At 43.9% G+C, this 14,466-nt stretch overlaps 1 protein-coding gene across 1 annotated transcript in view; it reads left to right on the forward strand.

Moving 5' to 3' along the window:
- The window catches only part of LOC311234261 (rap1 GTPase-GDP dissociation stimulator 1-B), a 119,001-nt gene that overhangs the window by 80,002 nt on the left and 24,533 nt on the right, over nt 1-14,466 (forward strand). The window contains 7 exon segments of the mRNA XM_084321398.1: nt 2,755-2,883; nt 3,198-3,323; nt 3,856-3,999; nt 5,561-5,692; nt 12,401-12,535; nt 14,064-14,132; nt 14,135-14,188. Coding sequence (XP_084177524.1) covers nt 2,755-2,883; nt 3,198-3,323; nt 3,856-3,999; nt 5,561-5,692; nt 12,401-12,535; nt 14,064-14,132; nt 14,135-14,188 — 789 coding nt within the window.

A 14,466-nucleotide genomic window follows, 5' to 3' on the forward strand; every position in this document is an offset into this window, starting at 1 on the left:
CCAGACCACCACGCAGATTGGATTAGGAGCAATGCGGAGCATACAATGCAACACTGAAAAATCCAACGGAGGTGGCAAGGAAACGTCGGAGCTATGTAGAAATAAAGAAAATTCAGAAAATGAAAGGAACCAGGTCCCAACAACGTGCAGGAGGCGGCAAGGGACACGGCGCGGAGAGGATGGAAGGAGCCAGGAGGGGAAGGAGAGAGGCCTACGGCCTAGGCCTACGCTGACGCAGAGGATGGAGAGGGCGCGCAGGTGGACCAGAACCGAGAGACGAGGATGTGGAGAGGAGGACGGGAGGAGGAAAAGAGGGGACCTGAACCGATTCAAAGCAGATCAACTATGAAGAGCGACAAAGGGACACGAGAAAGGGGCATGAAGGGACACAGTGATCCAAGGAAAGATACAAGACAAAATCAACGTGGAAGAGTACCCAATACAAACATACACACAGGGGACCTGGGGATGAGAATAGATACAACAGAGGAAAGATAATTCAACAGTTACCCCAAGTAGTATAAAACTATAACACCAGAATTTAGAATAATTAACACTATGATTTACAATACACACGTTATACACAAACTATTTAAAATGTATTTTATATTTAAAAAAGGGACACGCTGATTAGGAAACATATTGGGGAATAATATACGATGGACTGGTATGAAGGAACTACAGGATTACACGTGACACACAATACAAATGAACATGAACATAAGAAAGACAAATTCAGAACATTGACCGGGAGCTCTGAGGCCATCCACAGAACGAATGTTGGACTTATATAGTGCGCACTTCGCCACTAGGGGGAGCCCTCTCACTAGGAGAGCCATTACTCCTCACCCTTCCAACGGGGAACAGAGGGATACGATTGAGATGCTCTAACACCATGGGAGCACCAATGTTGTCTTTTTTCTTTGAGTTGTGTTAGAGTCTGAGTTATGTTAGAATAGCAGTTGCTTTAAATGTGCACATGGACATTTGTGAAGGACAGGAATTCAAAAGATGTTGGACAATGATAGAGGCTTGGAGAATCTCCATCGGGGATATCTCCGTCACTAGGGGGGGGCTTCTCCCATAGGAGAGCGGATTCCCCTCCAACCCGCCAACGGAGGCAAAGAGTGCTAGCCATATAGCTTATTTTATTTTCATGTGGGCAGGCTGAGTTCAGCGGGGGGGAATGTCGGGGGGAGGGGCCATCGTTCCGGCGGTTTGACCCGGGAGAGGGGGGCCTTGCATGTTGTGGTATCGGTATGGGTGGGGTTTCCTGGGGCCCTCGGCCACCGTGGCCTGGGCGGTCTGGTCACCGGGCCGGGGCTTTGCCCAGTGGGGTCTTGTGTGTTGCGGGGTCGGTGTGCATTGGGTGGGGCTCTCGTGACATGGGAGGTAGCGGGCTTGGCTCGGTGGGGGGGAGTCCCCTTCCCTCCCCTCTACTGGGCCTGGCCGAATTAATTCAAGGGACCCGTGTCGCTGGGGGCGCGGCTCCACGCGCATCGACCTGGGATAAGGGGGAGTTCTACGGGCTTAACTCAGGGGGGGGATGTCAGGGGGGGGCATCGTTTCCGAGGTTTGGCCCGGAAGAGTGGGGTCTTGTATGTTGTGGGGTCGTTGTGCGTGGGGTGGGGTGCTTAGTGACATGGGAGGTAGCGGGCTTGGCTCGGTGGGAGGGGGAGTACCACCCCTCGCTCCTCTACTGAGCCTGGCCCAATTAAATTCAAGGGACCCGTGTCGCTGAGTGCTCGGCCCCGCGTGGGACGGACCTGGGATGTGGGGAGCCCTATTTCTAGGGGTGGATGGCGGGAGGGGGGGGGTCCCTCTTATGGGGGTCTGGGCGGCTGAACGCAGCCGTATTACAGTAATTCAAGGGGCCCATGTCTGTATACTGTTATGTTATTGATGTTATTGTAGTATTGTCTAAGTATTTGTCTTTAAATGTTAATAAAAATGTAAGTAAAAAAAATAAAGAAATGATCCACTGGTTTAAGTGGAACACCGTTTATGTGAAAACTGGGAAGTGTAGAGGTTCGGGAAGTGAGTTGGGACATGACTTCGGTTTTTTGGATGTTGACCTGGAGACCGAAGGATTGGTACAGACTGGATATGGTGTTGAGAGCATGCTGCATAGACTCTGGACTGTGAGCTAAGATGGCACAGTCATCAGAGTACTGTAGCTCACATACTTGGCAGGATTTTGTCTTTGTGCCTGGAGCCGACGGACGTTGAAGAGACTACCATCAAGGCGGTATTCCACATGGACACCATCTTCATGTCCCAGGGCTCGGCGGAAGAGGCAGGTGACGGCAGAGAGGAGGAGATTAAAGAGCACTGGAGCCAAGACACAGCCCTGCTTCACCCCAACATTAACCTTAAAGGATTCTGACTGGAGTTCACCCGTCTGAACTCTGGCTTGCATCCCGTCATGCAGCTGCTGACGGATGGAGAGAAACTTGGGTGGTACCCCAAGTTTGTTGAGGTGTTTCCAGAGCAGCTCACGGCTGATGGTGTTGAAGGCTTTGCTTAGGTCTATGAAGGCTATGGTACTGTAAAGATCCTTTTACACACACACACACACACACACACACACACACACACACACACACACACACACACACACACACACACACACACACACACACACACACACACACACACACACACACACACACACACACACACACACACACACACACACACACACATACACCGTCCCTCACTCCCCTCTCACCATTCTTTCTCTCCTCCCTCCAGCGGCTCAACAGGACCAGCTGGTGCAGAGTGGAGTCATCCCCAGGTTGGTGGCCATCATGAGGGAATACCCAGAGAACGACCCCTTAGTCAACGTGTGCCTGCTGGCCTTGTGTAACCTGGCCGATATGGGTGATTATCTCTCTCTCTCTCTCTCTCTCTCTCTCTCTCTCTCTCTCTCTCTCTCTCTCTCTCTCTCTCTCTCTCTCTCTCTCTCTCTCTCTCGCTCTCTCTCTCTCTCTCTCTCTCTCTCTCTCTCTCTCTTGCTCTTGCTCTCTCTCTGATAGCATAGTGGGCAAGAAATGCAGCTGCCACTGAGAGATAGTTATTATTATATATAATAACGCTTCCCAATAAGTCAGTAAAATAATATGATTACCTTTTAGTTTTTAGTGAAGAGTTACACCCAATATCACCTGTGTACTGATTGATACTTGCCATTCCAGACTCGGCGCGGGAAGCACTTACAGATCTGGCTGTGGCAGAGGTGCTGACATACCAGCTCAAACGGGCCCCTGATGCAGAACGCAGACACGTCATACTGGAAATACTGGGCTCGCTGGGAGAGAGCGGTGAGACTGGAGGTCACAATAACACAGAAACCAGACAACAGAGGCATAAGAACGCGAGTGCACAAACACCATCTATCACTTTTATTTTCATGGGAATAGATTAAAGGGTATACCAAAAACTGAAAACCAGAGAACAGTAAAAAGGTGAAATTGTATTCAAACGTGAGATTGTGTTTCATTTTGATTGTCAATTTGGTATAAATAGACAAAAAGACAAAACACACACACACAGCCAGTGTAGAAGTCCTACTTTGTTGACATACTTGCTGCATTGTTGCACTATTGTTTCACACCAGTATTTGGGGGAGGGTAAAGGGTTTGGGGTACGGGTGGGGGTTTTGGTAGGAACAGATTAATGTATGTGGTTCAGTATGGATATTTTCTGGATGCAGTTTTTCATACTTTTATGTGGACCCCAATAGTGGCCACCTTGGTAGCAGCTAATTATCTGAATAAATACAAGAAATAAACCCCAAGAGGGTAGATGCTTTAACATCGCAAACACCACTCTGCTCCACATGCTTTATCACAGATGTGCTGAAGCTGCAGTTTGCAGAGTCGGGCGTGCCAGAGGCCCTCTCAGAGATGATCCGGGGCCTGCAGGGCGGCTCAGACCCACACGACCTCTGCAGCATCAAGATAGCATCCAACCTCATCGTGTCTCTGCTTCTGGGGGGTGAGTGATTCAGAGGTGACCTTCAGTTGCCTGCTGTCTCTGCATGTGCTGCAGAATTCAATAGCTGCTCGACCTTGCCCCAGGGCAGGAGTCACAGCTGCCCGACCTTGCCCCAGGGCAGGAGTCACAGCTGCCCGACCTTGCCCCAGGGCAGGAGTCACAGCTGCCCGACCTTGCCCCAGGGCAGGAGTCACAGCTGCCCGACCTTGCCCCAGGGCAGGAGTCAGCTCTCTATCCTCCATGTGTATGTTCCAAAAGCCCCTTTGCTTTGCCACAAAAATTTGCAGAAATAAATGAAATATATGACAATTATTTCAAATAATGATATAATTATACATTTGGACGGTAATGATCTACAGTATATTGCAGTATATTTTATTTTTTAAATATGAAGTCAAAGTTATGCTATGTTTGTGTATTTCTTTTGGATACATACAGTATTTTGTTTGCCATCTGACGCCCTGCACCCAAAATATCTCCTTGATTCTGCTCCTAATGGCTTTAACATCCACAGTCATCTTTGTTTCCCCCTATTTGCCACTTCAAGTTGCTATTTCAAGGTACAGACAGGAAAATGGTCACGATGCTGACTGATTGTCCATGATTGAAGTGTATTTAATCAAGCTAATCCAATTATTTGATTACAGTAATATGATGTATTTGATGATTATGATGATCCATGCCGTGTGTGTGTGTGTGTGTGTGTGTGTGTGTGTATATTATGTTTCAAGTTTCAAGTTTCTTTAATAGTTGTCATACAGAAGTACAGAATACTTTCATACAAAATGCTTCTTACTGTTACGCTCCAGAGACTGTGCTAGACAAGATAGTATCAAATAACATAGTATAGCATGTAATTTAGAAGTAGAAAATGAGGTCACAGTGTTCAGTATAGACATATGTACAATGTTCGATGCAGAATAGACGTAACTGAGTTACCATATAATATACAATACTATGCAGTGTACTAATGTACAGTACTATATAGTGCAAAGCAGAAATGGGATGAGGTACAATTTAGGTACAATTTACAGTAAGGTGTACGAGTTGTAGTGCAATCCTTCATCAATAAATATAAAGTGTGGGGAGTGGGTGCTACAGTGTGTTTGTTTAAAGTGGGTGTGTGCTATAAAGTGTGTGGAGTGGGTGCTACAGTGTGTTTGTTTAAAGTGAGTGTGTGCGTGTGGATGTGTGTGCTATGTGCGTTTGATGGTTGTTGTTGTGTAGTGTTCATTGTTCGTTTAGCAGCCTGATGGCCTGGGGATAGAAGCTTCTTCTGAGTCTTTCTGTGCTCGCCTTGAGACTCCGGTATCGCTTGCCTGACCGCAGCAGTTCAAAGAGGCAGTTGTTCGGGTGACTGGAGTCTTTAATGATTCTCTTAGCCTTGCCCCTGCAACGCTTGTTGTAAATGTTCTGGAGGGTGGGGAGCCCCCCTCCAATTGTGCGTTCGGCTGAACGTGTCACTCTTTGTAGTCTGCTTCGGTCTTGTGCAGTGCTATTCCCAAACCAGGAGGTGATGTTCCTTGGTTAATGCATGTATGTATGTGTGTGTGTGTATCAGACGATTCCATGCAGAAGTGTTTTGGCGAGGGCAAAGGCATGGTGTACCAGGACGTGCTCTCATGGCTCCAGTGTTCCAACACCCAACTCCAGCTGTCTGGGGCTCTGGCCATCGCAAACTTTGCCAGGAACGGTAAGACGGATGCCACCACACACACTTAATGGGTTTTATGACCCCCTTTCATAATGAAAGGAGAGGACTGATCTCCTCTCCTCTGCCTCTGAATGAAAGAATGAATGAAAACTTTATTTAACAGATTGCAGAATGGGTACAATACAGTACGGCTCAATACACACAATTGTTAAAGGATAACTCCAACATTTTGGGAAATTAGCTTATTTAACATCTTCCCTGGAGTTAGACAAGAAGATACATACCTTTTTTGTCTCTGTGCCATTGGATTACTGTTTTCTAAATTGGGGAGGCTTTTAATCGTCAAGGTAAGAGGATTTTAAGTCATGGTATCCATAAACTTCAATCGGTTCAGATCCTTTGAAGGAATGAGAATATCAACAAACCTGTAGGGAACGTCAGGGTACTGTCCCACCTCACTTCCAGTGATGAAGCTAATTCTGCACAACCTATTCTGGTCGGTTGTTGCTATCGACCCCCGAAATGCTCAATTTTTTTTCATCTTCTCGAGAAGTCCTGTGCAAATGCAGACCGTTTTCTAGATCAAGAGGTTATTGTCACTGGTGATTTTAACTGTAATGTCCATCCAACTAGTCATTTAAACAATGGTCTACTTGCAGATTTTATGAATTTTTGCTCAGTTTTTGATTTTACACAATTGATTGATGATTTTACCAGAATTACTAAGACTAGCAGATCTATCATTGACCTGATCTTGTCATCTGACAAAGAAAAAATATGTCAATCTGGGGTGCTACCTTTAGGAATCAGTGACCATTTTGTCACATACTGCACAAGAAAGATCTGTCACAGCCAGATAGGCAAACACAGCACGGTTAGGATCAGGTCAATGAAAAATTTCTATCGGTTTTAGACAAAGTATGCCCCATCAGGCTTGTCAGAGTCAAACAACGTTCCAAACCCTGGATGGATTCAGACATCTTAGAACAAATTCGGTTAAGAGACAAAACTCTGGCAACATTTAGAAAATGCGGCGATAGCGCTCTATTCGATGAGTATCGACACATGCGAAATAGAGTAACCAGCCTGGTAAAAAAGGCCAAAATAGAATACTACAAAACAAAATTCCAAGAAGTGAAAAACTCCCCCAAAGAACTTTGGCAAACTCTAAAAAATCTGGGGGCTCCCATTAGAAACAATTGTTCAGCTTCTTCAAAGATTGGGTTGGATATTGATAATGAAATTTGCTTTGACAGTGCAAGGGTGGCCCAAAAATTCAATGATTTTTTCACTACAGTGGCATCAACACTTGTGAAGAAGTTACCCGAACCCACTGGACAGTTTGGTAGTAGTCATGTATTTAATTATTATTCAGATAAGGTTGCACAGGATTCCTTCAAATTACAACCAGTGGACATGGCCCTGGTAGAAAAAACGATCAATACCCTAGGCAAGGATAAAGCTACTGGAATAGATGGCTTACCAGTGAGGTTTATCAAAGACGGAGCAAACCAGATTAGTGAACCTCTAACACATATCATCAACCTATCACTGAAACAGGGTATCGTACCCGATGACTTAAAATGTGCCAGAGTGGTTCCACTACACAAAAAAGGAGATGGGACAAACGAGGGAAACTATCGTCCAGTTTCTATCCTCAGCGTCATCTCCAAAGCTCTTGAGAAGGTCATATTTAATCAAATATCAGATTTTCTTAAACAGACAGATCTCCTTTATCAATTCCAGTCTGGCTTTCGCCCTGGGTATTCTACGGATGCTTGCCTGATTGATCTCACTGACCATATTCGAACCCAGATGGACTGTGGCAAACGAACTGGCATGGTTCTGATTGACCTGCAGAAAGCGTTTGATACTGTTGACCATCAGATCCTGCTTGAGAAGCTCAAAGCCTGTGGGATGGACGATGGGTCGGTGAGATGGTTCAGGTCGTACTTGACTGGGAGGACCCAGGTTGTGAACATAAATGGTGTCGCATCTTCATATAATGAAATAACATGTGGGGTGCCGCAAGGCAGCATCCTTGCTCCAGTGCTATTTTCACTATATGTTAATGACATGGTGTCTGCAGTATCCTGCAGACTCCTACTGTATGCTGACGACTCAGCACTTCTGGTATCTGGAGACGACACGGCAGAAATACAAGCCGGTCTCAGTAGGGAGCTGGAAAGCCTTCACAATGGTTAGTTGACAACAGATTATCTATTCACCTTGGAAAAACTGAGTCAATTCTATTCAGCTCAAAACATAAATTAAAGGAATGTTCCCGACTTGAGATAAGCTGTAATGGCTTCAGTGTCGAGTCTAGAGACTGTGTTAAATACCTAGGTGCAGACCTCGACCAAACACTCTCAGGGAAAACAATGGCCCTGAAGGTGATCAAAAAAGTTAACACAAGGGTGACATTTTTGCACAGAAAAAAGAGGTTCTTATCACTGGAAACTATGAAACTGCTTGCCAACTGCATGATCCTCAGCCAATATGACTATGCAAGTACGTACTGGTATAGTGGTGTTACAGTGGAATGTAAACACAGGCTACAAACCAGCCAAAATAAGACCATACGATTGGTCCTAAATCTGCCACCTCGAACCCATATTGAGCCATGTCACTTCAATGAGGTGGGATGGCTCCCTGTGGAGCAGAGGGTCTCCTTTCTGAAACTGGGACATATGTATAAAATGTTAAATGGATCTGCCCCCAGATATTTATGCTCTCGTATTGTCCTGCGTGGCCAGGTCCACGGACGACAGTTACGGTCTGGACAGCTCTCAGTTTATGAGCCTAGAAAGGGTTCCTATTCACAGAATGGCTTTCTGTCTACAGCCTGCCGGCTGTGGAACTCTCTGCCCAGGGCCATCCAAAACTCCCCCACTATTGCTGTCTTCAAGAGGGGTGTGAAGCGACATCTGCAACAATAGGTTGCAGAGGGTGCTTGGCCACCACTCTTGAAGAACAGGAACATGACATGCTGTAATGAGGCTCTTAGAAAATTGTGTTGTCTATTTTATCTACTTGTTGTATCTATTTTATCTTAACTCTTTCTTTGTGATGTATTGTATTTTTCTTGGGACCATGTTGGAAACAAGTCGACAGACTTTCACATGTTATCCTTGTACCCCTTGTTTTTATACTATTGTATAAATTGTATGTACTAAATAAAAATCAAATCAAATCAAATCATGCTAACGGAGCGTCTGTTCCCTAAGCCTAATGCATGCACAGAGACAAAAAAGGTATGTATCTTCTTGTCTAACTCCAGGGAAGATGTTAAATAAGCTAATTTCCCAAAATGTTGGAGTTATCCTTTAAGGGGATGCAGACCAGAGAAAGACGTTTGTCTTGTTTACATCAGGGTCCCCCATTTTCAATTCATAGTGACATTTATGACATACATCACATTTATGGCATAGGGACATACATGACATACAGGTATTTAGTACTGTTACATTTGTGACATATACGATATTCAAATATACAGTACTGTTACCCATAGATCCTGACAGAGTATATACATATGATGGGGAGGGGACTGTACATTAGGAGGGGATGGGTGGGTGGGAGAGAAATATACATACGGTGGGGAGAGAATTATATACATACGGTGGGGAGGAGACTGTACATTTGGAGGGGGTGGGTGGGTGGGAGAGAAATATACATACGGCGGGGAGAGAATAATATACATGCGGTGGGGAGGAGACTGTCTATTAGGAGGGGGTGGGGGTGGGGGGGTTTGGACATTTACGGTGGCCAGTTTCGAATTGCAGCCTCCCGTAGGTGCTCTTTAAGAGCGGTTTTGAATGTGGGTAGGGATTCACATTCCTTTACAGCTTTGAGTAGGGCGTTCCACATTGATGTGGCATAATTGCGAAACGTGTTTAGTCCCTTGTTTGAGCCGAATCTGGGTTTAACATGATTTGTTGAGCTTCCTCTGGTGTTGTGGTCGTGGTATTCACTGACCTCTGGGAAGTATTTTGACATGTACATGGGTACCTTAGTCGTATAGTGTATCTTGTAGACCAGGCCCATTGCAAGTTGCTGTACTCTGTTGTCTACTCTAAGCCATCCTAGGTTGTCAAAGTGGGCAGGGGTGAGGTGGGTTCTAGGGGTAAGGTCAAGTAGAAGTCTGACCAGTTTGTTTTGTGATGTTTGTAATCTTGTTTTTAGCGCCTTTGAGGTGCTTTGGTACCATGATGTGCAAGCATAGTCGTAGTACCCTTGAATGAGTGCTCCTGCCTCTGTTGTTTATATCATCCTCTTTATTGGTTCCCTCTCTTTCTTTCTATTATTATAATTATTATTTCTTTTTTGTATTATTTCCCTCAGGATAATGATCATTACCATTCTCTGTCTCTGTACTTTAAAATGTAACTTGTGTAGGATTTTGTCAAAATATACAATTGTCCATTGCTCCACAATGGTGGAATGAACTTCCCACAACAGTCAGGACAGCCGAAACTCGCAACATTTTCCGCCGTTGACTAAAAACACACTTCTTCAATCAATATCTGAAATTAAGAAGAAGAAGAAGAAGAAGAAGAAGAAGAAGAAGAAGAAGAAGAAGAAGAAGAAGAAGAAGAAGAAGAAGAAGAAGAAGAAGAAGAAGAAGAAGAAGAAGAAGAAGAAGAAGAAGAAGAAGAAGAAGAAGAAGAAGAAGAAGAAGAAGAAGAACGATTAACCTTCTGTCTTTTACTATTATGCACATTGCTACTAATGAATCTACCTTGCCTATACTAGGGGAGAACGGGGATGGTTGTCACACGGGTAGGTTGTCACATTCATTATATTTCGCTACCATCTCCTTTCTCTTTCTCTCATATTTTGGTATGGAAATGTCCAGAATTGGGATCAGAGCTCACCTACATAGTCTTCTTTGGAGTAAGACAGCTGAACTTTAGGTGAGAGGACTTTTTGTGTTTTTCATGTGGAATTGTAAATATTCAGCTCCTCCGTATTTTTCTTCTAGGCTTTTACACAATTGGTTTATAATGAAACAATTGTTACCCTTAAAAGGTGTGAAGGGAAAGCTATAGTTTAGATTGTTGTTGGCTAACTAACACATTTGTAGATGGTTGTTAGCCTTGATACTAGCAAGACATTCCAGTTGGGGTTGGTCGTCACATTTTCTTTGGGGTTGGTTGTCACATGTGACAAGCACATGACAGTGCTTTAATGAGCACAACATGGACCGTTTCTTCACCAACTTGGAGGTGATGGATGAGCTGAGGACAGACCGAGCAGAGCCCAATGCACGCCAGCCCACCTACCAAGCCTAGTACATCCCAGCCTAGACTACCTACCAAGCCTAGTACATCCCAGCCTAGACCATCTGCCAAGCCTAGTACATCCCAGCCTAGACCATCTGCCAAGCCTAGTACATCCCAGCCTAGACCACCTGCCAAGCCTAGTACATCCCAGCCTAGACCACCTGCCAAGCCTAGTACATCCCAGTGTACTCCACCCAGCTGGAAAAGGCAGCCAGCAAGAAGAAGAAAAAGAGACAGGAGGAGTCTTCATCAGATGAAGATGATTGTTTTTGTTTGGTTTGTATGGAAACGTTCTCCAACAGCCGTTTAGGGGAGGTATGGGAGAAGTGTTGGATGTGCAACCAGTTGGCACACAAGCTCTGCTTAGTTGGAGTGCCCAGACCCTACTTTTGCCATCACTGTAACTCAGATAGTGAATGAGTGTAGCCTAGTTGTGTTGGCTATTATTGTTAGGCCTATTTAGTTCGTTCTTATTTTGTTATAGGATGGCCTAAAGATGTCTTTCCTGTTTATGTTCATGTTAAGATGCATTGAGTTATGTATTCTGGTATCCTGTTCCCACTTTATCCAATCAGGAGAGAGAACCCTAGATATTTTTACTAATTTCAAGAAATCTTACCAAGCCAAATTAGCTTAATGCACTGGCAGATTATTTTACTTGTTTCAAGCACATATTTGCTTAAAACTAAGTTTTATTTCTTATTTTTGTCAGACAATTTTTGCAGTGAGAGTTCTCTCTCCTGATTGGATAAAGCGGGGATAAATGGGATATATCAGAACATTTATTTTATGTTTACTGCAGAGCAGAGGGACTGGGAGACCCATGTTACTGATCAACACTATATCAGCGATGGCTGTCGGAATGTAGAGCTAACACTTATTTTAACATGTAGAACAAAAATATCACTTGTAAAAGTGAAAATGCCATCATTCATTGAACTGCAGCACATGTGCAAACAAGGACAGGTGTTACAACTTACAACTCTTCCTCAGGTACCATTAATGTCTCTTGGTAGAATAGGATCACAAGGAATCGCCCTATTTCACTTTTAGGTCACCATGTAAACACTAGGCTGCACCAGTCCAGGGGATCAAAGTTTACTTACTCTGCTTACTATGTAAAGTATAAGAACACATATTACATGCTGTAACCTTGAAGTGATGTGTACAATAATAATGAGTACCTCAGACAAAGAACTATATATACGTATATAATATATATTAAACGTTTTCAGAGTAACAATATTTTCAAACTTTATTATCTAAATGATCTAATTGTAAATTAGAGTACTGTATTATGTTAATTCATAGATAATGTACAGCAGGGGTTGATATCACATTCTCCCAAGTGATTTGGATTGATTTTACAACTGTAAATACATGGGATGTCCACATTTTTCTTTGGTTGCTAGGGTTCAATGAATGAATCGTCTTCCCTCCTGTGTCTCTGTGTGTCTCTCAGACAGTAACTGCGTGAAGATGTTGGAGCTAGGTGTGGTTCCTCACATCCTCAGCCTGCTGGAGCAGCACGTGGACGAGGGAGACGTATCTGTCCAACACGCTGGACTGAGTGCGCTCAGAAACCTGGCCATTCCTGGTAATAATCTAAACACACACTTGAAGGGATGGGGGTGTGTTTTCTCTAATGTTTTTCTGAAGGCGGTAGAGCATTAACAGTGCATGGATTGAAGTATCATGGTGTCAGTCTAGACACTACACTCTTGTTTAAAAATCATGTGGAAGAAAATCACAAACAGGGATATTCAATCTGAGTAACTTCAGGCAAATTAGGTCATCTCTATAGTAGATGCGGCAAGAATGTCCATGCACTCAATGATCTTCTCACATATATGAGTATTGCTTCATAAACTGGTCTCTCACAGGTGTAACAATTAGGGGTGTGTAACGATTCGACCACACAACGATTCGATTCGATTACGATTCTTCAGGCACCGATTCAATGCATCATGAAATCTCTTCATTTGACCATGATTCGATTCGATTAATTTTCGATACATTTTCTATCAGTTAATTCCCCAAAAAATTTTGAATACACAAATGTGGCTGGGGGAACTGATTCACTCAGCATGAATGGACTATAGGTCAATAAAAACAATACACACAAATATATATTTTTTTATAATATTATATTATATTATATTATAATCGATACTAACATATTCAAATCGATGCATCGAATCGAACACATTAGAATCGATGCATTTCGATTAATCGATGCATCGTTACACCCCAAACCAAACGTAAACCTTTCGTCGGGAAACCGTTCCCTCATCATTACGGCAACATCCTTGAGAAACACAACCTATTGAGTTTGATAATCTTACAAACTTTAAATATGTGTGTTCCATGTATAAGATCTTGAATGGACATGCAACCCCCCCCCCCCCCCCCCCCCCTCCTGCTAAGTGAATTAATTATACAGAAGACCGTCAGTGGCTCCACCACTAGGGCCACTTGCAGAGGGGGCTGTGAGGTGACATATAGATGCACTACTTATGGCCAAAGAGTGTTGTCAGTAAAGGGTAGTAAAATCTGGAATTGCATACCATCCACTATAAGCTAATTAGCTAATTCTGGCACATTTACACTGGTTGAAGGCTAATCAGACTTGTAATCACTTTTAAACTGTAGTACAAAGTATGTGTACATATAGTAATGTATATGTGTTTTGACTCAGAATATATTTGTTTTATATACACTACATGAGTGACTGTTATACAGCATGCATGAGCACCCAGTGGCTTGAACTGTTTTGTCTTGTGCATGAACATAACTGCACTCTCTCTCTCTCTCTCTCTCTCTCTCTCTCTCTCTCTCTCTCTCTCTCTCTCTCTCTCTCTCTCTCTCTCTCTCTCTCTCTCTCTCTCTCTCTCTCTCTCTCTCTCTCTCTCTCTCTCTCTCTCTCTCTCTCTCTCTCTCTCTCTCTCTCTCTCTCTCTCTCTCTCTCTCTCTCTCTCTCTCTCTCTCTCTCTCTCTCTCTCTCTCTCTCTCTCTCTCTCTCTCTCTCTCTCTCTCTCTCTCTCTCTCTCTCTCTCTCTCTCTCTCTCTCTCTCTCTCTCTCTCTCTCTCTCTCTCTCTCTCTCTCTGCTATGTGTATGTTGCAGCCACTAATAAAGTGCAGATGCTGGAGGACGGGGTAACAGAGAGGATAAAGACCCTGCTGCGCTCTGACATGCCCCGGTCCAGTTCAAACTACTGGGGACCCTCCGCATGATGGTGGATGGACAAGGTGTGTGGTGGGGGAGGGTTATTGTTACAGTTAGTGTTATTGTTAGGGTTATGTTACGGTTAGTGTTAGGGTTATTGTTATGGTTATGGTTAGTGTTAGGGTTATGGTTATGGTTAGTGTTAGGGTTATTGTTAGGGTTATGGTTATTGTTAGGGTTATTGTGAGGGTTAGGGTTACAGTTAGTGTTAGGGTTATTGTTAGGGATAGGGTTAGTGTTATGACCAGGGCAACAGAAATATGCTCTAATACACTTAGCAACTTGCATCAGAAGTCATATA

The sequence above is a fragment of the Notolepis coatsorum genome (assembly GCF_963971535.1).
Source record: "Notolepis coatsorum genome assembly, chromosome: 9".
NCBI lineage: Eukaryota > Metazoa > Chordata > Actinopteri > Aulopiformes > Paralepididae > Notolepis > Notolepis coatsorum.